Source organism: Neomonachus schauinslandi, chromosome 8 (genome assembly GCF_002201575.2).
Source record: "Neomonachus schauinslandi chromosome 8, ASM220157v2, whole genome shotgun sequence".
Classification (NCBI taxonomy): domain Eukaryota; kingdom Metazoa; phylum Chordata; class Mammalia; order Carnivora; family Phocidae; genus Neomonachus; species Neomonachus schauinslandi.
Window position 1 is genome coordinate 32,169,642 of NC_058410.1, and position 26,423 is coordinate 32,196,064.

At 38.7% G+C, this 26,423-nt stretch overlaps 1 protein-coding gene across 1 annotated transcript in view; it reads right to left on the reverse strand.

Annotated features, from left to right (window-relative positions):
* Positions 1-15,582: 15,582 nt before the first annotated feature.
* Positions 15,583-26,423, reverse strand: part of ENPP1 (ectonucleotide pyrophosphatase/phosphodiesterase 1) — a 68,762-nt gene continuing 57,921 nt past the window's right edge. The window contains exons 20-25 of the mRNA XM_021693214.1: positions 25,078-25,232; positions 23,389-23,518; positions 22,049-22,129; positions 21,006-21,138; positions 19,046-19,208; positions 15,583-16,130 (exon numbers count right to left, since the gene is read on the reverse strand). Of these exons, the coding sequence (XP_021548889.1) occupies positions 15,960-16,130; positions 19,046-19,208; positions 21,006-21,138; positions 22,049-22,129; positions 23,389-23,518; positions 25,078-25,232 (833 nt within the window). The 3' untranslated portion in view covers positions 15,583-15,959. The remainder of the gene's footprint in view (positions 16,131-19,045; positions 19,209-21,005; positions 21,139-22,048; positions 22,130-23,388; positions 23,519-25,077; positions 25,233-26,423) is intronic.

Consider the following 26,423-nt stretch of genomic DNA (forward strand, 5'->3'; position numbering starts at 1 on the left):
AATTACCTCAAGAACCATTTGAACTCTCCGTAGCTACAACTTCTGGGCTCTTTGTACTCTAGTGTCATTGTTATTGTTAAAGCAAAAACCAGTTGAAAAAAGATAGTCCACGCAGTTCAGAGAAATGTACCCAGTGGCATCGCCATTGCTGGCTATTCTCAGAGCTTCGATGTGCCTGGTGAAGATCTTTGCTGATTTGCCCAGACTTCAGTGACCTTTGAGATACAAGGGAAGGCACTTCTCGCATATGATGCTCCTGTAAATAGTTCCTCGTAGTGTTTGGGCTCTTGATGGATACTCAAACAGACAGACCATGGTTCCCAAGGAATTCCTATAGCATCTGTACACTTAGTTCATATGCCTCTAGTATTTCCTAAACTGAAGGTATCCTATGGTGATATATCACTGAGATCTAATGATATTTTTAGAAGCTCGTATTATCCACTTTATCCCATCAATAAGATGAGAGTCTTTTTTTGGCAAAATCATCATGCCAAAAAACAAAAAAACAAAAAGCCCACATCAATTCTACTTATACAGAATTACAAGGGCCAACTAAACAGTTGCTGACTTATTTTTATTTTCTTTAATTCATAAGGATGAGAACTTCATTATGAAAAGAAAAAAAAAGAGAAGATGCAAAAGATATTTCAAATTAACTGGTTAGGTAACTATAAATGTAATCACTGCTTTTCATATAATTACCACAAGGTGAAAATTTTTTTTTAATCTAATTACCTTTTATTTCCTCATTTGATCAAAAATAGTCGAGAAATGTTTTTTTTTATTCTTATGTTAATCCCCATACATTACATCATTAGTTTTAGATGAAGTGTTCCATGATTCATTGTTTGTGCATAACACCCAGTGCTCCACGCAGAACATGCCCTCCTCAATACCCACCACCAGGCTAACCCATCCTCCCACCCCCCTCCCCTCTAGAACCCTGTTTGTTTTTCAGAGTCCATCGTCTCTCATGGTTCGTCTACCCCTCCGATTTCCCCCGCTTCATTCTTCCCCTCCCGCTACCTTCTTCTTCTTCTTTTTTTCTTAACATATATTGCATTATTTGTTTCAGAGGTACAGATGTGTGATTCAACAGTCTTGCACAATTCACAGCGCTTAGCAGAGCACATACCCTCCCCAGTGTCTATCACCCAGTCACCCCATCCCTCCCACCCCACCCCCCACTCCAGCAACCCTCAGTTTGTTTCCTACGATTAAGAATTCCTCATATCAGTGAGATCATATGATACATGTCTTTCTCTGTTTGACTTATTTCACTCAACATAATACCCCCCAGTTCCATCCACGTCGTTGCAAATGGCAAGATCTCATTCCTTTTGATGGCTGCATAATATTCCATTGTATATATACACCACATCTTCTTTATCCATTCATCTGTCTATGGACATCTTGGCTCGTTCCACAGTTTGACTATACCACAAGGTGAAATTTAAAATTATTTATGAATATACCCATGTGGTTACTATAAAATTTTACTAGGAATGTCAGTTTTTGGTATTATTTATTTTTCTTATTTTTTTATTTGAAAAACTTATCATTTTTATACAAAAAAATGAATACTCATCATAAACATAGCAACTAATGTTTAGATTTAATTTGACAGGATTAAATAAAATGGCATTTCATGCGCCTTAGAATGGTGGATAAATTAAATGATTACATATGTTTCTATCAAGAGAAAATACCAACATTTGCCAAAAAGACTACAACTACCATCATTGTTAAGGGTGAAAGACAATATTTCCCTGCTAGGATTGGGAACAAGGTAAAAATTCCACTCACCACTGCTATTCCACATGATACTGTTAAGTTCTAGCCAGTGAAACAGAACAACAACAAAAAAGGAAATAAAAGAAAGATAGATTGGATAGGAAGAAATAAAACTGTCTTCATTTGCAGGTGTTATGATGGCCTACATAAAAAATCCCAAGGAATGTGCCCAAAAAGTCAGACAGAAATTATGATATATTTCTGTAAAGTTCCACCAAGTGTGCCTGCCCCTCGTGCCTCCCTCCCACCTCCTTCTTCTCTTCAGCCCCTGCCACCCCAGGGACAGCAGGACCCCACCTCCCCTTCCTCCACCTTTATGATAATCCACGGAATGAATAGTAAATAATCATCGTGCCGTATAGTTAATCAGCCCTTCTGTTGTGTACGTGTGAGTGTCTTTATGTGAAAATCTAGTAACAATGGCAAGAACTGTACGAGACGTTTTCGTGTCTTCCTCATTATCAACTAGGTATTCATTGTATAAAACATTGTGTGTAAGGCTTGTATGGAAGTGGACAGACTACCCTTACGTAGGCAAAATGTGAGTAATATTTGATACAAAACAACTAATGTGTTAGTTTTCTTCCTGTTTTATAACTTTGCTTTTAAAGAATTATATTGTCATACAGTATGCCTCTCTCATAACTGGAGGAACGGTAGGTAGGTCAGCCTACTATGACACAAAGTGGCTTTTTTAAAGACCGTAACAATGTTTCCGATGGCTGTAAATAGGACTGTAACATTGTATGCTATGAAATTTTATGATGACCCATCAGTGTAGAAGCTAAGCTACTGTGAAGCAATCACGTTGATTGTACTAGGCTACCATAAGGCAATCATACCGCTAATTCTTCATTTTCACTGTATGAGTCATTACCCCTCTAAATAAATACGAAATTTCTTTTCACATTATCTTTTCATTTTTTATATCTAGTGTTAGCATAGTAATATGTGTAACATCTACACATACCATACAAATAAGACAACAGTTACGTAGGTAGGGCAGAGATTTATCTTGTAAACAGATGACCTAACCTTGCAGTATGGATAAGTACACACTATACTGTAAATGTATTTTCTCTTCCTTATGATTTTATTAATAACATTTTCTTTTCTCTAGCTTACTTTATTGTGAGAATACAGTGTGTGATACACAACATACAAAATATGTGTTAACTATTTATGCTATCAGTAAGGCTTCTGGTCAACAGTGAGCTCTTAGTAGGTAAGTCTTGGGGGAGTCAAAAGTTATTGATTTTTGACTACACTGGGGTTGGCACCACTAACCCCCACATTGTTCAAGGGTCAGCTGTAATTATTTAAAAATAAAAAGCTGCTTAAAAAATCCAACTAGAAAAAAAATGCTCGTTGACAATTAATATATATGTGTACCGCTATGTGATCAGATAACCTCTTATTAATGAATTCTAAGGGCAAGAATCCAATGTACTAATTATACCTCTGCTGAACTGCTTTACTGCCCTGTTTATGCCCCAATTCCCATACTCTAGTACATGAGCAACTTCTGTCAACTCATAAATCCTTACTGCATTTAATGATTTACATGTGTGTATCATTCTATTAGATGTCAAACCCAGGTCCACACTAATGTCATCTTTGAAACCTCAGAGTTTAGTGCAGTGCCTGGCCCATATTAGGGTTATATAAAGGTCAGTGAATGAATGAGCTAGAGCCAAATAAACTGTATGTTAATTTTAAGAAATGGAAGAACGAATGCGTGAATAATTGCAGATAATGGCTACAAGAGTTGACAGAAAATATTTTGGTGAGTGAAAAGGTCGGCATTTTCATGACGGGAATATCTTACAGGGAAATGTTCTCACTCTAGCCGCCCTGGTTTTTCCTAAAACCGAACAATTCCACGACGGCCAGCAGGGGGAGAACTACGCCTTACTTTAGAGTAGGAATCCAAACCACTTACAGGTTTCTCCTGCTTTTCGAAAGTTCGAGTTTCGCCACTTTGCTTTTACAAACAACAACAACAAAACCCTATGTGAGTACCTGTTTTCGCTAATCAAAAGAAATATGAAGAGGATTTTTTGCTTTTACAAAAAAAAAAAAAGTCAGAAAGCAAAAGTAGCATTCAGCACTTGTTCTGCTGTGAGGCTTCACGGAGGCAGAACCCCCCAGCAGCGAGAGGGGCTCTGCCAAGTTCCTTCTCCTGGAACTATCCTCAGCATCTCAGCATCAAACCCCCACAGCTTTGAACTGTCTGTGAGCATCTGTGAGCATCTGTGCTTTATCTAGATTTATTTTGTGCCTCTGTTAGCAAAATGTGTCCTAAGGTATCAGAAAAGCCTAAGAGAAAATATTTTTTGGGTCGGGCAACGCTCAAAACAATTTCCACGTAAGTTAATGGTCACTGCTTCTTCTCTGTATGCCATTTCTACTTAGGAAAAGCTTCATAGGAACGCTCTACTTTCGGGGAGTGGGGGAAACCTGTATTTGTGGCTCTGGTAGTTACCTAGGTTCAATTTTATCCAATGCCAGGCATTTATGGAGCTAAGGTGAAAGGTGTTTTTTGGTATTTTTACTGCTGTTCTCCTTATTATTTCTGTAAAGCACATTCATAAACTTGCAGATCCCTCATCTACTATCAGGGCTTACCATCTATTCTGTCACCATGCCTTTCCCCCTCCTCAACTTTTTTTTTTAATTATGGTAAAACAGATAAATAAAAACATATAACATAAAACTTGCCATCTTAACCATTTTAAGTGTACAGTTTTGTAGTGGTAAGTATATTAATATTGTACAACGAATCTGCAGAAATTTTCCATCTTGCAAAATTGAAGCTCTGTACCCATTAACTCACTTATCCTTCCCCTCCCCATCCCCACCCCGGGAACTACGATTCTACCTTGGGCTTCTATGAGTTTGACTCCTTTCGATGGCTCATGTAAATGGAACAATATTGGCTTTTTGTGTCTGGCATATTTCACTTAGCCTAATGTCCTCAAGGTTCATCTACGTTGTAGCATGTGATGGATTTTCCTTCCTTTTTAAGGCTGAATAACCTTTTATTGTATGTATAGACCACATTTTGTTTATCCATTCATCTGTCAATGTATGTGTAAGTTGCTTCCACCTCTTGGCTATTGTAAATAGTTCTGCAACAAACATGGTGTGCGTCAACATGGCCTTTAAATATAAAATCAATACACACACACACAAAAGACTTGGATCTCAATTTTTAACTCAGCCTTGTTGCTTTCACAAACTGAAGATAGATTTTTGAAGAATTCCAAAGTTATGTAGCACGTAATAACATAGGGTGTCCTTTCCTCTGCCTTCAATAGTCTCTGTACCATTTTCCAGCCTCTGCCCACTGCCTGGTCCCAAAGCCAATGCCACACGTTTCAAGTTGCACTTAGTACCACCCACTCTCAGGTATCAAATATATATCGTTGCATAAAAACACTCCAAGACACAGTAGCATATAAGAATGATTTAATAATTCTCATGATTCTATGGCTGTGCTCAGCAGGGTGGTTCTTCTGGTGGTCTCACTGGGGTCATTCATACCACTGCAGCCTTTGGGCAGCTCCATTAGGGCTGAAGGACATAGGATGGCCTTACCCTCTCATCCGGGGCTTTGGTGCCAGCAATGAGCTGAGCCTCTCTTCTACACAGTCTCTTATCATCTGGTGGGTAGCCCTGGCTTCCTTACCTGGTGGTAGGAGCATTTTCAGAGCCCAAAGCATAAGGTGCAAGGACCCTTAAGGGCAATCTCGTAAGTGAAAAAAAATGTCACTTTGGCCACATTCTCTGGGTCAAAGCAAATCCCAAAGCTAGCCCACATTTGAAGGTTGGAGCAACAAAGTTAACTGCAAAGAAGCATGCGGGACAGAAAGAGCAAACAATCTATTCCAATGGGGAAATGGGAAATGTAATGAGACCCATTCTGGGAGAAAACCCAGTGACACAGGGAAAGAGAAAAAGGGGTTGACAGAGATGTGCAATCTCCTGGGCATGCACTAAACTGAGGAAATGAACCACAGTCCAAGAGTTTCCAACACAGGAACTGTTTACACCCCCGACATGATGAACATTTGTATGAGACACAATCTCAGAAGAGGGAAGGAGCCCAAATGTCATAGAAAGTCTAGGATAACCTCAAGCCCTCTTTTGTCCCACCACTACCCTAGCCTTGGGCTTCAAAAAAGTGGAGAGGAAGCAAAATATTTCTCTCTGAAACTATAGTTTAAAGGAATAAACAAACGATTCTCAGATACAATTGGAAGATGGCCACCCACTCCATCCCCGAGTAAAATAGAATGTCAAACGGGGGTAAGATAAAAAGAAATGGCATTAAACTCAGCAAATATACCCTGGACTAAAACAGGAGGGAGGGAAGGAGGCAGAGTGGGAGGGGAGGAAGGAAAGTTTATTTCACCTATTCCACCTAGAAGAAAATGTAGGTCAACCGGTAAGAAGAAAATGGACACGTGAATCCAATAAATAAAAATAAACTCAAAGAAGATATGATAAAACAATAAAAGGAGATTTTAAAAGAGCAAATAGGCCCAAAGAAATAATAATACACAAATAAAAAATTACAAATAGCAAAGAAGAGCATAAACATGCTGAAAAATGGAATCAGGGGCAGACAGGGATGCTTGAGATAATCACAGTGATTGGAAATATATTTAAGAAAGATTAATGCAGTAATTGAAAAGCTAATAAAGGAGCCCAGGTTGTTAACAGTGGGAAGCTGTGTGGGATGATGATTACTTCACTCCTTATGCTTTACAGTATATTTTTACATTTTCAAAATAAAAATGAAATCTGTCCATGAGGAAATCATTGTTCTTTTTTAAAAAGAGAGGTTAATGGACAATGGGGAGGGATGGGGAGGTGGTCAGAAACCAAATTATTGGAGTTTCAAACAAGGGGAGGAGTTAGGAAATAAGGTCAGGAGATGTAAGCCAGGCACTTACTGGTCTTGTCTCACTGTGGGAGCTTCAGGGACAGACGCGACATGGCAGACGCTGTAGGGAAATGGAAGGACCCTATATACTCAAAGCAGAAAGATGGCAGCAGTGCAGAGGTGGGAATCACAGATGTGTGGCTGAGGAAGAAGGGTTAATAACAAGGAAAACAAAGTCCTGGAGGAAGTGAGAACTCAGGTCTGAAAAAACAAAAAGAAATCACACTTTCTCCATGAGAGACTAGAAGGAAGGTGGGTAGGTGTGAACACAGAAGCTTGGAAGGGAAAGGAAGATGACAAAAGACAAACGTTTTGTGTAATATGGTGGAATTCAAGTCCAAATGGGCTTTTTTGAACTGTGTTAACCTCACCATGGCGAATAGCAATGTTATGAGGGAATATCATTCACGCACTATTAATACGCACCTAATTGATATCCGAGGTGCTGGACATTTTCTGCTGTTTGGATGCTTATCACCACATATATAGATATGGGTGAAGATACTTCAAATACTTTGTAAGATTCAAGAGTATTTTTTTATCTAAATGAATTTTACTGGTGTTTTTTTTTTTCCAGATTATACAAGTAATGAATTATAGAGGAACAAGAAAGTGAGGGTCACCCCAAGCCCCAGCATGCAGATATAATCACTGTAAATATTTTACTGCATTAACTTCCAGAGAGAAGAACAAGACGGGAGAAACTGAACAGGAAAGATACACAAGAGGAAGGGAAGGAAGAGGAGGAAAAGGGATTTTACTTTTCCTTTCACCAAAATGGATACATTATCATATGCTGTTTTAGAAGCTGTCGTTGTTGATTCCTGTATCATGAAGTTTTTCCACTTTAGTAGATTTAGATAAAGATCACATCTTAGAGAGTATTCTATTGTATGAATATACGATGCTATGACTATTTCTCTAATAAGAGTCAACCATTTCGATTGAGCATCATTTTAGGTCTTCGTACAATGGCTTCTTCAGAATAATTTGAGGAGCTGAAATGTGAGCCATAGTTTATGAACAGTTTTGAGACTTTTGGAACGCAATTATCAAATTACCTTCATTTGGGCCGTAACAGTGTGTACCGCCACCGGCAAGGTGGGACTGCTGCCAATGAACTTCGCAACACTGGAGATCTGCACCTTTTAAAAAACTTTTCCCACGTGGTAAGCACAAAAATAATGTCATTTGCATATCTTTAAGTGCTAAAATATTCCTGTGTTTCTGTTTTTTACAGCTCTTTTCCTTATGAATGTGTTAATCCAGACTTCTGCCCGTTTTTCAATTGAGAGTTAACATTTTTTGATTTTGCTTTTAAGTGCTCTTTTTAAATGGTGGTATTTCATGCTATTAATACACTATTAATGAATTTAATTCTGGCTTGGAATTCAGCTGCTGATGGAGTAAAACTTGATGAATTTGAACATTTTCAATGTATTCTTCCAGGAGGCAGTGGGACATGCTGTTTAAGTAGATGAGATTTGCCAAGACCTGGGCTCAAATCCCTGCCAGTGATAACCCACTAGCCAGGGTTAGGATTAGTATTTCCACATTACGGAATTGTTGAGAAAATATATGTAAATTATTTAGCACAATGTCTGGAACCAAAGAAACACCCAGTTAAGTTAGCTATTACTGTAATTATCATCATATTTGATCCAGTTTCAGAGATGTCTTTGTTATCATAATAATGTGACTGATTCATTGGGTAAATGAATAATCGAATTTGTTTACGGTCAACCTTCCATGATGGAAAGGGAGGATTTCACATCACTAATACTTCTTCATCTGTCACTATGTTAGGCAATGCGAGATTCCACTGCCCTGAATTTCAAAGATAGTGAGAAGGGGTAGGAAAATCTCTCTCCTCTTGAGTAAAGCAAAATTGCCTCAAAATGTTTGTTGTAGACGCCCCAGCAGGGTTGCTACCCCCGACTTATTTCTTCCAGGCTGATGTGTTTTTCCTCACAGCAAAAGGTGTTCCCAGAAGTTGATGGATGTGAGGACTGAGAGATGCTCCTGTGCATGTCCACCTTTGCCAGTAAATGTTTACAACAGCTCTTGGCAGCTGGAGGAACACTGCATGCTTTGTAGAGAGGTTTTCACGTGAGATGTCAAAACTCTGAGAAGTTCATTCTTTTCCTCCTCAGTTCACCACACATCACACTTTGCACGGGAAAGTCAATGAAACTGTGAGTCGATGAAACTGAATGGCCCCTGAAAGGCATTCTTGATCTTATATATATTATATTTTTATTTCTACATTTGTATTAGATTTATTTTTTAAATTCTGCCTCCTGTACTAGGAAGATATCTAGAGATGCACTCCTTTTGAGAAATACCCCATTGAAAATACCATCTGGCACTTAAAAACTAGGGATGCAAAGAATAATTGTCAGTGTGATTGTCCTCTAGCTGCATTTCTATAATCTGTGATTCCTGAGCTGTCTTAAATGGATATTTTGGTAGGATCAGCTTATTGGGTTTTATTCATCTGGACGTTGTCTTTATTAACCAACCACTATGTGCCAGGTGCTGTACTAGAAACAGTGGCTATAAAGATTATTTCTGGGGGCGCCTGGGCGGCTCAGTCGTTAAGCATCTGCCTTCGGCTCAGGTCATGATCCCAGGGTCCTGGGATCGAGCCCCGCATCGGGCTGCCTGCTCTGCGGGAAGCCTGCTTCTCCCTCTCCCCCTCCCCCTGCTTGTGTTCCCTCTCTCACTGTTTCTCTGTCTCTGTTGAAAAATAAATAAAATCTTTAAAAAAAAAAAAAGATTATTTCTGTTCTCAATGACAGACGACTTTGGAGACAAGACAAAGAAATACCTGAAAAGGGATCTATCGATTTAAAAAATATATATGCTTAAGTGTTAAATGAGAGTTACAACCACTGGGGGGGAAAATCTTACAGGACTGAGTTGTATCTCTTATGAAACAGCACACTCCTGACATAAATCTCATCAAAGTTACAGTTTTAGGGAAGAAACTCAAAGAGCATAGTCTTGGCAAATTTAACAAAAGACCGCCGGCTGGAAATGCCTAGATAGTGCAGCTTCTTGGGACTTCTCAATTTCCTTATGAGATTTGTGGAATGTGTTCTCTTTAGGATAAGATCCTGCCAGGTCCCCTGGAAGCCCTAGGTGGAAGCTAACAATTCTCTTATACCCATAACTACATCACCCCAAAGTTATTTTCTTTTATGGCTGCAGACTACCTTTAGCAAGCCATGCATTTGGATCGAGTATCAGGGGCTGAGTACAATATCTTAGGAGGTCACAGTGCCATCTAATAACATTGCATACATATTATAGGACAATAAAATGCATCACACAGGGACGCCTGGGTGGCTCAGTTGTTAAGCGTCTGCCTTCGGCTCAGGTCATGATCCCAGGGTCCTGGGATCGAGTCCCACATCGGGCTCCCTGCTCAGCGGGAAGCCTGCTACTCCCTCTCCCTCTGCTGCTCCCCCTGCTTGTGCTCGCTCGCTCTCTCTGACAAATAAATAAATAAAAATCTTTAAAAAAAAATGCATCACACACACACAGTTGGTTGCAATTACAGAACAATGACTAGCCTGAGGGGCTGTGCTCTGTCATCTCCAATGTCTGGGAGAGTCTGATCATATGACCATGCTTTAGGGGTCAAGAGAAGAGTACTGGTGTCAAAAGGATATGGGCCTTGGGCTAGATCTTGAAATCCAGGTGAAATGTTGGTAAGCGCCGAGGGGGCAGGCATCCCGTCTGTTCTGTTCCCCAATTTATCCCTAATGCCCATTTCCTTGACACAGAGTAAACACAGCTTTGAAATCTGTTGTCAGTCTTGATCGAACTGAATCTAATCTAGTTGAATGTGGTAAAGTGTTCTATTGAAGTAAACAGTGGTGACATCTTAAAAACACGTAAGTACACAAACAAGGCCTCACAGGTTAACCACTATTTCTGTTTGGACCTTCATAAAAGTGAGTAAATCTTCAAAACAGTGACATTGTGTCAAGATCTAGAATAGTTTATATAATAGAGAATGCAAAATTGTAGGTTTTGATCTGAGATTTTTTAAATTGTAAAAATGTGAACAATGAGATCCATTCATTGAACTGAGAAAATTTTGGTCTCATGTATTTAAAATAATCTCCAGTCTCTATTAACTTATAAACCTTCAGTTCTGAAAGTTTCACTTTCTTTATATTACACTTAGCACAATGTCATCTAAGTGTAGGCATAAAAAAATTTGATAGTGAAAAATACCTGGATGTCTTGGGGCAAAATTATTATTATTATTTTTTTAAGATTTTATTTATTTGAGAGAGAGAGACAGCGAGAGCAGGAACACAAGCAGGGGGAGTGGGAGAGGGAGAAGCAGGCTTCCCGAGGAGCAGGGAGCCCGATGTGGGACTCGATCCCGGGACCCCAGGATCATGACCTGAGCCGAAGGCAGACGCTTAACAACTGAGCCACCCAGGCGCCCTTGGGGCAAAATTATTAAGAGATATAAAAATCTCATTTCCTGGAAATTTATTTGTTTTGAATCTTTATCCTGTGAAAGCTGAAGCCTCTACTGAGTTCTGAATTTGATATATAATGAAATTTTATATGGGTTTTAAATGAATGTGTTATTTTTATTAAAATCCTGCCCCCTGAGTTGAGGTTTTATGGGCAAGTGTGAAGTTAAATTTAAAACTATGACACTGGGGTGGAATGAAAGGTGCACTTTTTTCTGTTGCTTCCTTTTGACATCTAACAGGGATAATACTGATTGCAGAGATTCTTTCATTTCTAGCAGACTAAAACATATTTTATGCATCTACAGTTTCTGCCATGCCTATAATTTCTAGTAAATATCTTTATTTTTCCTTTAATTGCTGTTTATGTGTAATGGAAAGGATAAGTATAAATATTTCACATTGAAAAAAAATCTATGGAAGTTACAAATTGGATACTTTCCCTCTGGTTTCAGACCATTCTACATACTGGAAGTATATTTATACATGCCTGTCTTTTGTTTTTACCTAGAAGTATGACTGCAAATAATTAAAATACCAAAAACAAGAATATAGGTCACAGATCAGAAATTGATGTTTACTCTGTGAACCTGAAATGAACTTTGGCTCTTTTTTATCCTTCCAACAATACAGCCATGGTTAATTGTCTACAACCCTTGCATGCAGTATCATCCCTGGGAAAACGCCACCACCCCGTTCGCTGTCCCCACCCTCCAAACACACACACACACACACACACACACACACACACACACGAAAGCAGCCAAGTTTCTGTAATACAGTTTTTATTGGTAAATCCACATTTCTTAGCTTAGAGACATATTTTGTAGACTTTTTCCTTTCCCTTATAATATTTAGACTGCCAAAAAACAAGGAAAATGTCATTGGACTGTAGCCATGTTACAATTTTTACCTAATGCTTATGAAAACACCAACACACCAGATTCCTGGGATAGGCTTTGGCATGAAGTGTAATCACCACATTTAGTTTCAAAGTTCAAATGCCCATTCCTGTTATAGATAAGCAGGTACCCACAGGGCAAGGCAGGGTAGTTACTCTAGCTAATGACAGAATGGGGGGTGGTAACAGCCTTTCCTGGAGGACTGGGTGGTGTTAGCTTCAATCTTACCCGCCTTCTTTCCTGAAACAGGACTGGGCCAACTGGCCTAACAGTCCTCTACACATTGGCCTACGCTGCTGGAACATTTGCCTTCTTCCTCCGAAAGTTTGCCCTCTTTTCTCTGAAACGTCTACTAAATATTTTTAAGTTCCACCTGATTCTTTGCTCTGCCATGAATGAGCTGACTTAGCTATGAAATTTTATATGGAAGTTACTTACCTCATTTAAGAAGTACTGATCAGAGGCATGGCAATAAAGTTAGGGGAAAATAAAGGTTTTGCTTTGCATATGAAAAACAAAGGACAGCCTTCATTGTAGATAGTAGGATGAAGACATTTTCATATATAGCCATGTGAATTTACCATTCAAATTGGGGGACTGGAGGCCAGTCACATGTTTTAAAATGATGAAACAGTCAAAGGAGAGGTCTCTTTCAAGACAAAAAAAAAGAGAAAACACTGTGTAAGAGCAACTGAAAAAAACAAGCTAAGTAGGAACAGATGTGGATGCTCTTCACTTTAGAGTCATCATAGCATTAATAGTCTGACTTTTAAGAGCAGGAGATGATTATAACAAAGCAGGAAAAATAAAGTAGTTGTATATCATAAGTTGGTCATAGCAACACTTGTAGAAAATATCAGAAGTAGGAGTAAATGGGAAAATGCCAGAGAGTATCCATCCAAGGGATGTTAGAATGTCCTTTCCTTACCTGTTCACCTGAAGAGCTCCAATTCGCATGAAGTTCTAGCCCAAATGTCACCACCTCTGAGAAGTCACTGCCGAAACTGTCCAACACCACCCAGTGTCTCCTCTGTCCTCCCTGGCACCTTGCCTATGACTCCATTTAAACAATTACCACCCTTTAGGGATCATCTACACTTCTGCTCCATCCTCTCCCTCCCTAAACTCTAAGGATTATTACTTGTCCTTCTTTGTATTACCTGGTGACTGGCAAAGGGGAGAGACATCTACCCATTTAATTAAGATCTGCTAAGATGCTTTACATAGAGGCAATCATGTGTCTGCATGTGTTTTGAAGAATATATAAAAATCAATGAGACACTTCTATAAAGAAGTAGATATCCTTCTGCTAAGTGCAGATAAAAAGCTTAGATATTATATATGTATATATATATATATATATATAAAAGATACCCTTCTGCTAAGTGCAGATAAAAAGCTTAGATATTATATATATTCGGAAGATTCCGAAAGGTGGAGAGAAGAAGGCAGGCAGGCTAGGGACCTTGGGACCCAAGGGACAAAACTGTGATGAGTTCCCTCGAGTTTTTGCTTTTTAGCTCATATGTCCCAGACTTGGAGCTGAAGACATCACAACCTGTGAAATGCCAACAGAGCAGGTGAAAAGAAGTCCTAAGAAAGACCTGCTCTCTAGCCAAAGGACTGGAAGAGGAGTAGCCTAGCAAGAGAGAAAACAGTAATTGCAACCAGGCCAGCAAAGGCCAAGTGGGGAGCCTGGACTTCCAGCCTTGACAGTCTGTCATGAAGTACCTTAACTCCCCTGACAGGGTGGTATCTGAGAAGGTTGAGCAGGCAACTGGTCATTTCATCCCCACTTGGTCATAATAAAGCCTTCCCAGCATTCCTGCCCACAGTGTCAATGGACGCCACAGGGGAGCAGTGACAAGGCCCCCCTGCACACCCCAGCCAGGAAGGCATCAATGGAGGCCCAGGGAGGAGCGGAATTCCCACCCTGCACAGCAGCGACAAAGGTCCCATCTCGCCCCAAGTGTCACTGGAGGCTGAGTGGGAAACCTGGACTCGTAACCACACCTTGGAAGAACGAGACAGTGCCCCTAAGTCCTCCACTAGGCTGATGTCAGAGAAAGTCAGCTAAAACAGAAGGTTTAAATAAGATCCACAGTCACATAACACCTAAAATATTCAGGTTTCCACTGAAAATCATTCATCATGCCAAGAACCAGAAAAATCTTTTTGAATGAAAAAAAGACAACAGATGCCAACCCTGAGATGACACACATGCTGGCATTATTTGAAAAGAATTTTGCAACAGCCATCGTAAAAATGCTTCAGTGAGTATTTATAAATTGCATAGAATAAATGAAAAAATAGAAAATCTCAGCAAAAAAATAAAAATTCTCAGGAAAGAAATATAAGATATAAAGAAGAACCAAATGGAAATTTTAAAAAAAAAAAAAAAAAAACCAGTAACTGAAATAGAAAAATCAATGGGTGGGCTCAACAACAAAATGGATTAGAGAAAGAAAATAATCAGTGAACTTAAAGACAGAACAATAGAAATGACCCAAATTGAACAACAGAGAGAAGACAGACTGGAAAAAAGCAATGTACAAACCCTCAGGGCCCTATGGGACTAAAAAAAAAACAACAAAACTTTCTAAATTATTAAATAATTTTTAGATACAAATCATATTATCTAAAGGATTTTGTGGCCTGTAGTCTGTTGAAGAATGATCATCCTATGAAGGACAAATAAAAATTTTTGGTGGACTAATATAACACCTAAATCAAACCCACGTAGCCTAAAAGCGAAGGAAGGTTCACAGGTTGGGACTAAAAGGTATAATCTATGCGGTGGAGAGGTCAGGTTCATTTATCATGACCACCAAGAAGATGTAAAGCAATGGTTATGCATTCTTTCCAAATCTATGGAACTTCAAAACGAACAGCTCAGCATAGTTCTGCTGCTGGTGGGGTCATTTTTGTGCATAGAGGAAAACATTCCTACCATCTTGATGAAAAATGCCACCATGCGTGTGTTGACAAGTTCTCTGAAGTTCCACCAAGACATTTTTAATAGTCTAAAATAGCTACGTTTAGAGCTATTTTCAACCTATGTTAATTACCAGTGAACAGGATGGGAATATATTTCTTTTTGTGCAAATACAGAATAAAATTTTATAGCAGGTAGAGAGACTCAATTACTCAATTCACAGATCTTCCCTCAAAGTTTAACTTGTTAAAGACATTAAATCTGAAGGAGCCCAATCACAAAACAAAAACAAAAACAAAACAAAACCCACAGGACCGCATATTTTGTCTTTTGAATGGGTGTCGGCAAAGACAGAAAGAGGGCCTTAGAAATATTTTTTGCTTCCACTAATTTTTTCAGTTAAAACTAAAATGAATGGAACTCTAAGTCAGAAAGAATCCAGAATCACCTTTAAGTCCTTGTGAAAATACTAAGGTAACAAAAACTATTCCAATCCTATCCATTAGTGTCCTGGTGGTCAGTTCCAGAAAAGTTTATTAGTGAAAATAAAATTCAAATATCTGGTGTCCAGACAAGGTTCACAGCTACTTCTGCCCTTAAGAGAAGTAGAAGAGCAGTTTTAGGAATGGTCTGTCTTTATTTCCCAAATTGGAACAACTCTTACACATTCAAACATGTGCGAGGCTCAATAAGAGTATTTTTCTACTGCCGGGCAGAGGCCGTGAGGTTCCCTGAGACGGTTTATCACAGAGGATTCTCAGCTCTAACTCTGGTCGGCAGTTTCCAAACAAGGCGACAGCGTGAATAGAGGGCTGTATAAAATAAAAGGTTCTTTCAGAAACATTTATGGTGTGTTTTTGGAATAAAAAATATCAGTCTTCTTGGTTAAAGGTTGGCAACTGTGTTTTCAACTTTAGAATGTCTGAAATTGGCTCTTTCCTTTCCTGATAGAAGCTGAGTCCAGTGATGTGTTCAACATCTGTGATCCGAGCTCTGTGTAACCTCAATAACTCTTCCACCCACGAAGACTCATGCTTCCCATGCTATGAAGATGGGGGAAAAAGAAAAGTCACTGGAGAATAGTCAATTCACTTTCCCTACAAGCACTCCAACTTCCCATTTCAATGACTTATGACCCTCTGGCTCCCAAATGGCAGATGCTACAAGCTTTGTTAGGCATGATCCCTGCTCTGGAGTAGCTCACCATCTGATATATATGATGCGTCTCTGTTTAATTAGATGTCTCAAATTTGGGAAAGGGGAAGTATAAGTGGAATACATTGGTGCAAGAAACTTCAACAGAGTGAGTTTAAAAAAATGTTGGAAAACACAAGCAATGTGGCATGGTGGAAAGAACATGGGATGAGCAGAAAGAAAGTCAGATTTAAGTCTGGGACCTATCATTACCACACCGTGTAAACTGAGGCAAATTATTTAACATCTGAATCCTGATTCTCTTACCTGCACCCTCCTTACAGGGTTGTTTTGAGGATCAGATGTAATGCTGTGTGCAAATGCACTATGGAAACACCCGTTCTTATCAGAATCAGTTATTTACATGGTTGCAATGAAGAGAGGGTTGGGGGATGTGGTAAAACACAATTTCATTTCTAGGGAGGTAGTGAAGTCTCAGCTACTAGGAGATCAGACAAGGAGTAAAGGCACATGCTCCAGCACATGGAAGCAGAGCTGGTAGCTGAGGCAGGTAACAGAGATGGAAATCAACATACACTCATGTGTAAGTATACATTTTTCTGAATATGGCTCCTGGAGAAGGTCAGATGAAGAAGGTATCCACTGGTTGGTGGGTGATGATTGTACTTTAAAGACATCCTCCAATAAAGATTTCTGTACCCTTGGGACAATATTAGTTGGAAATGATAAATATAGACTTTCCACATAAAAGGGAAATGGACCAATAATTTCCATTTTCCCATTAGCCTCCAATCATCACTATACCCAAGGCTACTTGCTGCCCCACTCAGTCTCTTTCTCTGCAACAATCTTCACTCTGGCTCTCGGAGGAATAACCCTGCCTCAGTGGACTGCTTGGCCAGTAGATATTTTCCATCTGTCCCAACATACACAGGAATAGATAAAAAGTACAGGCAAGGCATCTGATGTCTCAGGCTAACATCCTGCTAATCTTTAGTTGCTACTTCAGAGATGAAACAGAAGGAATCAGTCAGTATGTGTGATATGTCTTCAAATGCTCTCTCTGGTTCACGTCCAATATTTAGTGTCTTCTAGGTAAACTGCTATTATAGAATTTGATTAAATGTTTGCATTTAAGATATCGGCACAATAGCTTTTGGACTGGTGGAAATGGAAAAGGAACTCGGCGCCTCACTCACGATACCTGACATCACTCTGGTCAGGGAGACGTATGCATAAGTCTCTTTGGGAGGAGGGCCCAGAATTCAGACATGATATCTAGAAAAGCAGAAACCATCTTTAGCCCACATGTGCCGCATGCTAAGAATAGTGGCAAAGGAAGACAGGAAAGGTCTGGGTCCCTAATAGTGCTATTGACCCAAGACTGTCTACTTCTGGGCATCCCATCACACCAGGTACCCATTAATTGCTCAAGTCATTGTAAATGGGTTCTTCATTATTTGCTGAACACAACACTAACTGATAACTTGGGTGACTATTCAATCTCTTGAGGAAGAGAAAGCAATGAAGAAGGGAACACTTGGTATGTATCCAACAGCGTCCACAACAGTGACCAGTTGGTAGACACACATGCCCAATAGGCATCCAAATAGGTAAAGTCCTGCTATTCCGTACCTACTTCTGAAGCATAAGGAAAAAATAACTTAATGAGAAATATATTCTACGAGGACTGGGCGATTAATTCTCAGTTTATCAGAGAAACAATTAAAGAGTGAAATATCTTCATGAATTTTAATGAATGACACATAGACTCCTAGATCAGGGATGACAGTGGATCTCTGTATTCTACTCCTGGGCCCACAGCAGAAGCCACTGTCTGTTTTGTTCACTGCTGTGTGCTCTGTACTAAGAGTACCTGGCAATACATATTTATTAAAGGAATGAATGCCTGGATCCAAGAAGGGATAAAGGAATAAATGCAGGGAGGAATGAATGAGTGATCACAGCACTCCCTCCTGCTGAGCTCAGATGGGGGCCTCAACATCCTTTTGACTACAGGACTCCAGCTATCCACCACCCCTTCAATGAGGCTGGTGAGAAAGCTACATCACTTTGCAAACTTAGGTCTACACTTACATTCTGTAACTTCAACAGACAAAAAAAGAAAAGTGAAAAAAAAAAAGCTACACAACTAGAAAATCTGGGAAGTACTCTGAAAGAAAAAAAAAAAAATTGGCTCACCATAAGGAAAAACTTTAAAATTCCTAAAATTTTAATACAGTCTTGATGTTCAAAGACTAGTTTAGTTTTCATTTTGTTTTTTTAATTCTGAGCAAATAAGAGAACATAAAACAATTATTTCCAAACACTGAATGACAATAGAATAAGAAAAGATAATTAGGGACAAACATGATTTTTATAATAAAGTGATATATAGAAAATTAATCTGAAATACTACCTAACCATAACTTTAAGACTAATTTATAACAGTGCTAACACTTGGGGAATTATAAATCCAGTTTTGAAACAAGAGTAAATTCATAGTTCAAATAAACCTAGAATTTAGTGGCTAAGCCATAAGCAGGCACTAAGTTTTTACATTTTGATTTGTTTTTTTTGTGTTTTAACAGACAAGGGTGGTCTTCTCCAAAGATACATCCATCTCAGAGTATCAAATTTAAAACCATCCTGCAAAGTACATGTAAAGCACATCTTTTCAAAGTATATCCTTTCAAAGTGTATCTTCACATTCTGTTTTCCCCCACAGTAACGTCAGACATGGACACACAAATATATTCTTATTTTCAACGTTTAAGGTAATAAATGAACAGAGGCTACTTACCACACAGCTCTCACTGTTGTCAGTCCTGTGAGGCAAAATGAAAGCTAAGCTGTCTAAATCATCACACTGGGAGGGAGTCTGGAATGTGTTTTTACAACTTGTCAGCACAATGAAGAAGTGAGTTGGGATCAGAATTTCTTGATTACGGATCAGTCTGCTGTTTCTGGAAAATACGGCAATCTTCACTTTAAGAAAGAAATAACTCTCTTCTTTTTAATGAAGATTTCAGTAAAGTATATTTTTAATACAATGCATCTAAAAATGAAATTTTATGATTAGTAATCATAATACCTCAACGTTCTGCCAAATTGAGAGAACGAATTAGAAGACAGATAAACACAAGCCAATAATTTTTATTTTCTATAAAAATTTATTGAACTTCAGATTTTTTTTTTTTTTTTTTTTTAGTTCTACCTTAAGACACTGGAAGGAATTGAGACACTAAAGAAAAAAATATATCATTCTCGAATACCTACAACCAAGATTCTAAAGCATTATTGACAGTCTTCTCAACTCTAGGCTGCTGTGCACAGACAGTAAACAGAGAGGAAACTGGTGTGGGATTTTTTCTATTCCAGCCCCTCCGGAGAAGTCCTGTTTCTGTGAACTCGCCTTTGTTTTAAAAGGATTTCCTTTCTCATCCCAGTAACTTCTTTTAAATTGCAGCATATTCTCCGACATGTCCCAAGTAATATTTTACCTCGTCTTAATTCTATTTCCTTTGATCTCAAAGCTAGTTTATTTATTTGTTTTTCAGCATCTTTCCAAATTTAAGGCAGTGGGAGCACTGTCCCCAATTATAATCTTATGTGGAACCATAATATGTAAAACTGATTAAAACAGAGAGCTCTGGTGGGATGTGAAAGGTATGAAGTTCTCTTCTTTACCCATTCTACCGCTGTGACCTCTGAGGCAGTTAGGTTGGGACCCTTATGCCTCAAGGGATATAGTAAAAACAACAACAAAAACCCCAAAACCCTGTCATTTGACAAACTACTGTTTGTAAATTACACAGTACAAACTAATGTCTCACAGATATACGTGTGTGAACAGTAATCCCTGAGCCGCCTGAGAAAGCAGTTCTTGGGAAAGAGCTGAACATCAGCAGACAACTCATTCTCTTTTTCCTGTAGCCTTAATAGCAATATTGCTTCAAAAAATCATGCTGTTATTAAGAAAGATCAAATGGCTTCTAAAATGTTCTGTCACTCTACTTTATAAAACTAGTACCCACTCACGGTTTCTTTCAAGATGTCATTCAATCTCCCTCTAAGCAAGGCTGGGTAAAAGCTGTGACATTCGCCCAAGGCCTACGCTTGGACACTACAGCTTTATAACCCTGCTGATTCTTCCACTGAGGAAGCCTCTAGCCACACCACATGGTTCTTTATCTTCCAAACAGCAGTAGTTAATGAAGACAGTATCTTAACATTAGCTACACACAGAGATTTTAAACATGGATGTTACCTTCTTAACATATGGTAGAGTTCAGTGTTTAATCTGAGCTCAAGAATTACTCATCTAAGCTGAGTCGAGGAGAAACACTCCTTTCCTCTAAAAAAACATTCCACTGAACACTGAGCAAAACATCAAAATTAATCAGATATTTCAAGGGGCTTCCAGTGTAATCAGAAATGTCATGTCTGTTGGGCGCCTGGATGGCTCAGTCGTTAAGCATCTGCCTTCAGCTCAGGTCATGATCCCAGGGTCCTGGGATCGAGTCCCACATTGGGCTCCCTGCTCGGTGGGAAGCCTGCTCCTCCCTCTCCCACTCCCCCTGCTTGTGTTCCCTTTCTCTCTGTCTCTCTCTCTCTGTTGAGAAATAAATAAAATCTTAAAAAAAAAAAAATGTCATGTCCATCAATATGAATAGTATCAGACAGAAAAGGCTCCGCAGACTCAACTGGATGGTAATCCCAAGTGACAGCTGTTTTTAAGAGTAAATGAAGTATGTTCTTACCCCTTCAGGGTGTCCGAGGAATCATAACATCCATCGTAATCAGAGTCAAACACGGGACCGCTGACAACATTGACGCCATTTCTTTCTTCCGCATACCTCTGCAGAAGGGTGCCGTGAAGGTAGCGCCATATAACTAAAACAAGAAGGACGTCAGTGTAGTTTCAAAACAAGGAGGTACCATGCTGTCATGTGAAATAACTCAACAACCTTATTCAAAATTAGCATTTGTAATAATTACAGACAAAGTCAAATTTGGCTTCGGTCTTAGTGTGAGGCCAAAAATCCACTGTTCAGCTTTGGCAGAAGAGACAAACATTTCATTCAACACTATTTGGGGCAAAGAGACAAACATTGAATTCAACACTATTTGGGGCATCTCTGACCATGTGCATCAGCATGAATTTGGATAACAGATCATCATTAGGCATAAAAAACCATGAACATAAACAAACAAGGCAGGTTATTCAGATTTACCGTTAATATCTGAATATTCCCTTTGAAATATTCACAATGATTCTACACGTAGATTAGAGTAAAAATCTCCTAGTATACTCTATATTTTGAAATTCTATATGTCACTCGAAGAATAATTTAAATTTATTTTTGTAAGAGTACCAAATACTGTGATAATTAATAAGGATACAAGAATCTATTCATTTCAAGATCAAAAACAATTATCAACAACTTCCAAAACTTAAATGGGAAACAAACTGGAAGTTAATGTGTTAGTAGACTATATTAGCCAGATAACTTAGGAAGAATATTACATACTTTTTCCATCAAAAAATGTTTATAAACATGTAAATACAAAGTAGAATAATAGGTATTGGAATATGTCATAATTCTAATAGTTGTAGAATTTCTATGTACTGGTATTGTCAAAGTTAAGAATGTATAAAAATGTGTACCTCTGAGAACATACACCTATAAAAACATGTTTGATAGTCATTTAATTTAGAGGATCAGCCTTATTAATATAAATTATACCTATAATATACAGAAAATTCATTGAAAGTGTAAGATAAAGGGTTAAAATTTTTTACCTTGAAAACTCTGGTACATTGGCACTATATTAGTATTCAGCAATGCTTCAGAATATAGTTGATTTGAACCTTTATTTAGTTCTACAAAGAAAATTAAAAAAAGACAACTATCTCATTCTTCATGAATAACATTAGAAATTACACTTTCTCATGGGAGGGCATTTTAAAAAATTAGCTGAGTATCACCTTAAACCCATAAAACATTCCTAGGTATGGGGTCAAGGGAAAGTGCAATGTGTTTGGTCAAGTCCCTTTAAAAAAGCAAAATATTTAGATCTCTTCTTCTTCAAGATGAATTTATCAAAGAAACAAAAGCTTAATAACAGCCCCAAATTAAACATATTCAAATTTTACCTTATTTGCCCATTTCAACCAAAACTGTATTGTGTTGACAACCCTCTTTCCTTAAACTCTTCCACAGTGAGAAGAAAAAAGAGAATATCTGGCTTCAGAACACCTACTACCCAGAAAAAACATCGCAGGATGTCTGCCTCGAAATGCTGTACAAGGCTCCTTTGTATGGATTTTCGGCTTGGGCCTGGTCTATTTTTATAAAGCAATAGCCAAGCTCTGACTTCAGACACTTACTCCGGGGACTGGACTGGATATTGAGAATATTTGAGCACCTGGAGCCTTCTGGTTTTTGCCTTCTAAGGCCAGCCTCAGAATGTCTTCTCATTAACACACAAATTTGCCACATTAGAAATTGAACACTTAACCTCAAAAAGAAAAGAAAGCTATTCCCTAGCAGCTCCATTTCTGTGAAAGAGCAAGCACATTTAGGCTGTGCCTACCCCTAGTTCTTTGACAAATTACATCTTTCCTTTTTTAAAATTTTTTATTTATTTATTTGAGAGAGAGAGAGCATGAGTGACGAGCAGGGGTAGGTGGGTGGGAAGGGCAGAGGGAGAGGGAGAAGCAGGCTCCCTGGTCCCTGGGACCCTGGGATCATGACCTGAACCAAAGGCAGATGCTTAATGGCCTAAGCCACCCAGGTGCCCCTACATTTTTCCTTTTAATAAACAAAATATCTCCTTCTAAGAACCCTGATATATCCTTCTGACCCAAGCTTTCTCAAATCCTGTGTAAAAGAAATGTAGAAAAGTAAAGAATGTCCTATCTACAGCGTCTGCACTAAAAAGACTACCCTCCAAACAAAAGCAAAAGTTTTCTAAAATTCAAACTTTAGACACTTTAAAAAGTTTCCCTAAGAGTTTTACTTCCCATTCACCATTTTCACCAATTAAAAAACAAGATGATGTACCAGGCCTCATAAGGAAAAGAAAAGGAAGAGAGAAAGAGGCCAAGAGAAAGGGAAGGTCAGGGAGGTAGAAACTTACGTGGTGGGTAGAGGAACCCATAACTCAGCTCAGCGTTATTTTTATAAAATGAACACTTATGGACAGGACTAAGAGAAATTCGAAGATCCTGGTAAAGACAGTTGGAAATGTCTTCTGCAGAGAAACTGTCCTGGAAAACAAAATGAAAAGAGCCATCAGGTGTCAGGCATACAAAAGGAAAGAAGATTGCTTTATGAGTAGCTGAAGATGAATCACACCATACGATCATAGAGCTCTAGCTGTCCTTCACCATTTTCCCATTTTTCTAGCAGCATATTGATCTTTTTTCTAACTGAAATGCAAAAACTCTTTACGCTATTAAGGATACTAGTCATTTATCATATATGTGCAAATATTTTCCTATTATGCTGGGCTAAGTTTGTGTATCATGTTTTTGTTTAGTCAACTGCAAACTTTTATGTAGCCAAATGCTGATTTGGGGGGACCCGAGTCTATCTTCCATACACAACTGCGCAGACTAAGGCTGAGGGTGGGGAGCCACTGAATAGCAGTGCAGCACATGGAAACCTCAGGAGCACTGATGACTGAATTTATGCAGCACTGATTACAGAAGAAAAGCGAACATTTGAACAGAATTAAAGAACACTGCAATTAAGGCATGAAACAACAGTAAATCTGACGGGGACCTATAAAACACTGTGCAGACTCCTATATATCACAAAGTCAAGTACAAAATGTGTTTACACTGTTGGAAGATAGTCTTCAAAATTAGAACAATCAAATTTATGGTAGAAACTTTACGGAATTATGTGACTATGTGTGGTACATAATATATATATTTGTAACAGAGAAATTACATATATACCCGCACATATCCCTATCTTCTTATTTCGCTTTCTCAGTGAGTATTAACAATAGTTTTATTTTTTAAATCCAGCTGCTACACTCAATTAAGCTCTCTCAAATCCCCTTTTCTCCCCTTAAGGGCATCCTGTAGCTTGCCAGGCATTCAGTTCCTGAAAATCTGGTTGGTCTAGTTTAAAAACTTCAATTTGATTAAAATCTAAATCTCCTCCCCTTCCCCATTCTCTCTTTCAAGGCCTCGCTTCTGTTACTCTTTCTACCAGGGCAGCCGGGGGCAGAGGTGAGGGGGAATGGTGGTCTTATTCTGCCTGCTCCCCCCCCCCACCAACTCTTCTCAAGGCCTTCCTGTGTTTTGGGAGATGGACAGATCCCCGGATTCTCTCTGGTCTGGTTTGGGGGTCTTCCTGTAAGTGGTATATGCAGGGAGGTTACTGAGCTTTCATGGCCTTCCCCATCAGTGAGGACCCCCTCAGGTGAACGCCACCGAGGAAAATCCTTGTGCTCACACATCTATGTATTTAGAGAAGAATCACTGCGCCTGACTGCAAAATTGATTCCATAAAATTATAAATCAGAATCTTAAAATATTAATACAAACAAAAAGCAAGGGAGAAACTTTGAGTGCCTGCACATCCCTCATTTCACACAAGAAGAAATCCGCTCTGAGTCTCAAAGTCACATGGCTAGTTCGTGGCAGAGCCAGAACCAGAACCTAATCTTCTGACTCAGAGTTCAGTGATCTTCTAATTCAGGAACTGATGCTAGAGCCAAGATTAATTGACCCAAACTAACTCTGCTTTCGATGTTTTGCTTAATGATAATTTGAAATAATTACACATAGCTAAAGAGGCAACCAATACTTGCATTTCTGTGGACGGTGTAAGAGGTCCAAAGGGGCATCAGGAAGTCATGGCTATAACCACTCACAAACTGGTGCTGGTAGAGAAGACAGACCGAGGTGTTCGTCTGGAGAACTCTGGGTCTTCCATAAGGTAAAGTGCTGCGCTTAATAACCTTCTCTTGGGTTGCAGGGGAAAAATGAAACCACCATTCAAACATACTTACTGTGAATTCTATGACAATATATAATGATATATTCATCCAATTCTTTCCTCTACTTAACCCTATTGAAAAGTTATTTTTAACTGTAAAAAAAAGAAAGCTAATTACAAAGAGCAGAACCATAAGCAATTAACAAAAGAGGTTCACTATAGTTTTTGCCTATGAAGATTCTGAAAGATCAATGTAATAGCAAGATATCACAAGAGGACACTATGTGAGATTGCTAGAAATTTCAGCATTAGGACTTAAAGAATATTGCTAAAATTCTTTAAACATTATTTTAATGATTTATTCTTCAGGGAAAACCCCAGACAGAGAAGTTTCTGGATGATATGGATGCTTGGAAAGCAAAAATTCACAACTAAACTTATGAGACTGAGCTGAATGAAAAAGTAATAGTATAGACCATTAATTGTACTTCTTCCAAGTGTCAAGTGCTTTGTAGAGTCCTTTGGATACATCATCTAATTTAATTCTTACATAGCCCTATGAATTAAGGTCATACGCCCATTGTACAAAAGAGAAAACAGTAGTTTACAGAGAGTGAATACTTTTTCCATGGACATATAGTTCCTACACTCATATTCAAACACAGATCAATTCCAGAAGTGTCATCCTTCACCACAACACTCTGTCATCACAGGGTCATCAAAGATTTCTCTAAACATTTAGAGATTTTATTTTGATTTTATTTTATTTTTGAGAGAGAGGGAGAGAGTGAGAGTGCACGTGAACAGTGGGAGGAGCAGAGAGAGAGAAGGAGAGAGAGAATCCCAAGCAGATCCACACCCAGTGTGGAGCTCGATGTGGGGCTCGATCTCAGGACCCTGAGATCATGACCTGAGCTGAAATCAAAGAGTTGGATGCTTAACTGACTGAGCCACCCCAGGTGCCCCACATTTACAGAGATTTTATATAGACAAATTCAACTTGGGAATTATGCAGAATTCACCTTTTTATTCCAGAAGGAAAAAAACTGAGCCAAGTAACTTAAGGATCAGAGACTATATCAAAGTGTTTCAGAGAATATATCGAAGTGTATGAGAGACCGTATCAAAGGGATGCTAAACATCCCAGTCACAACTGACAAATGTTAGCAGTTGTCTGAATATTAAGCCTACTTAATCTTCACTCAAAAGTTATGAAGA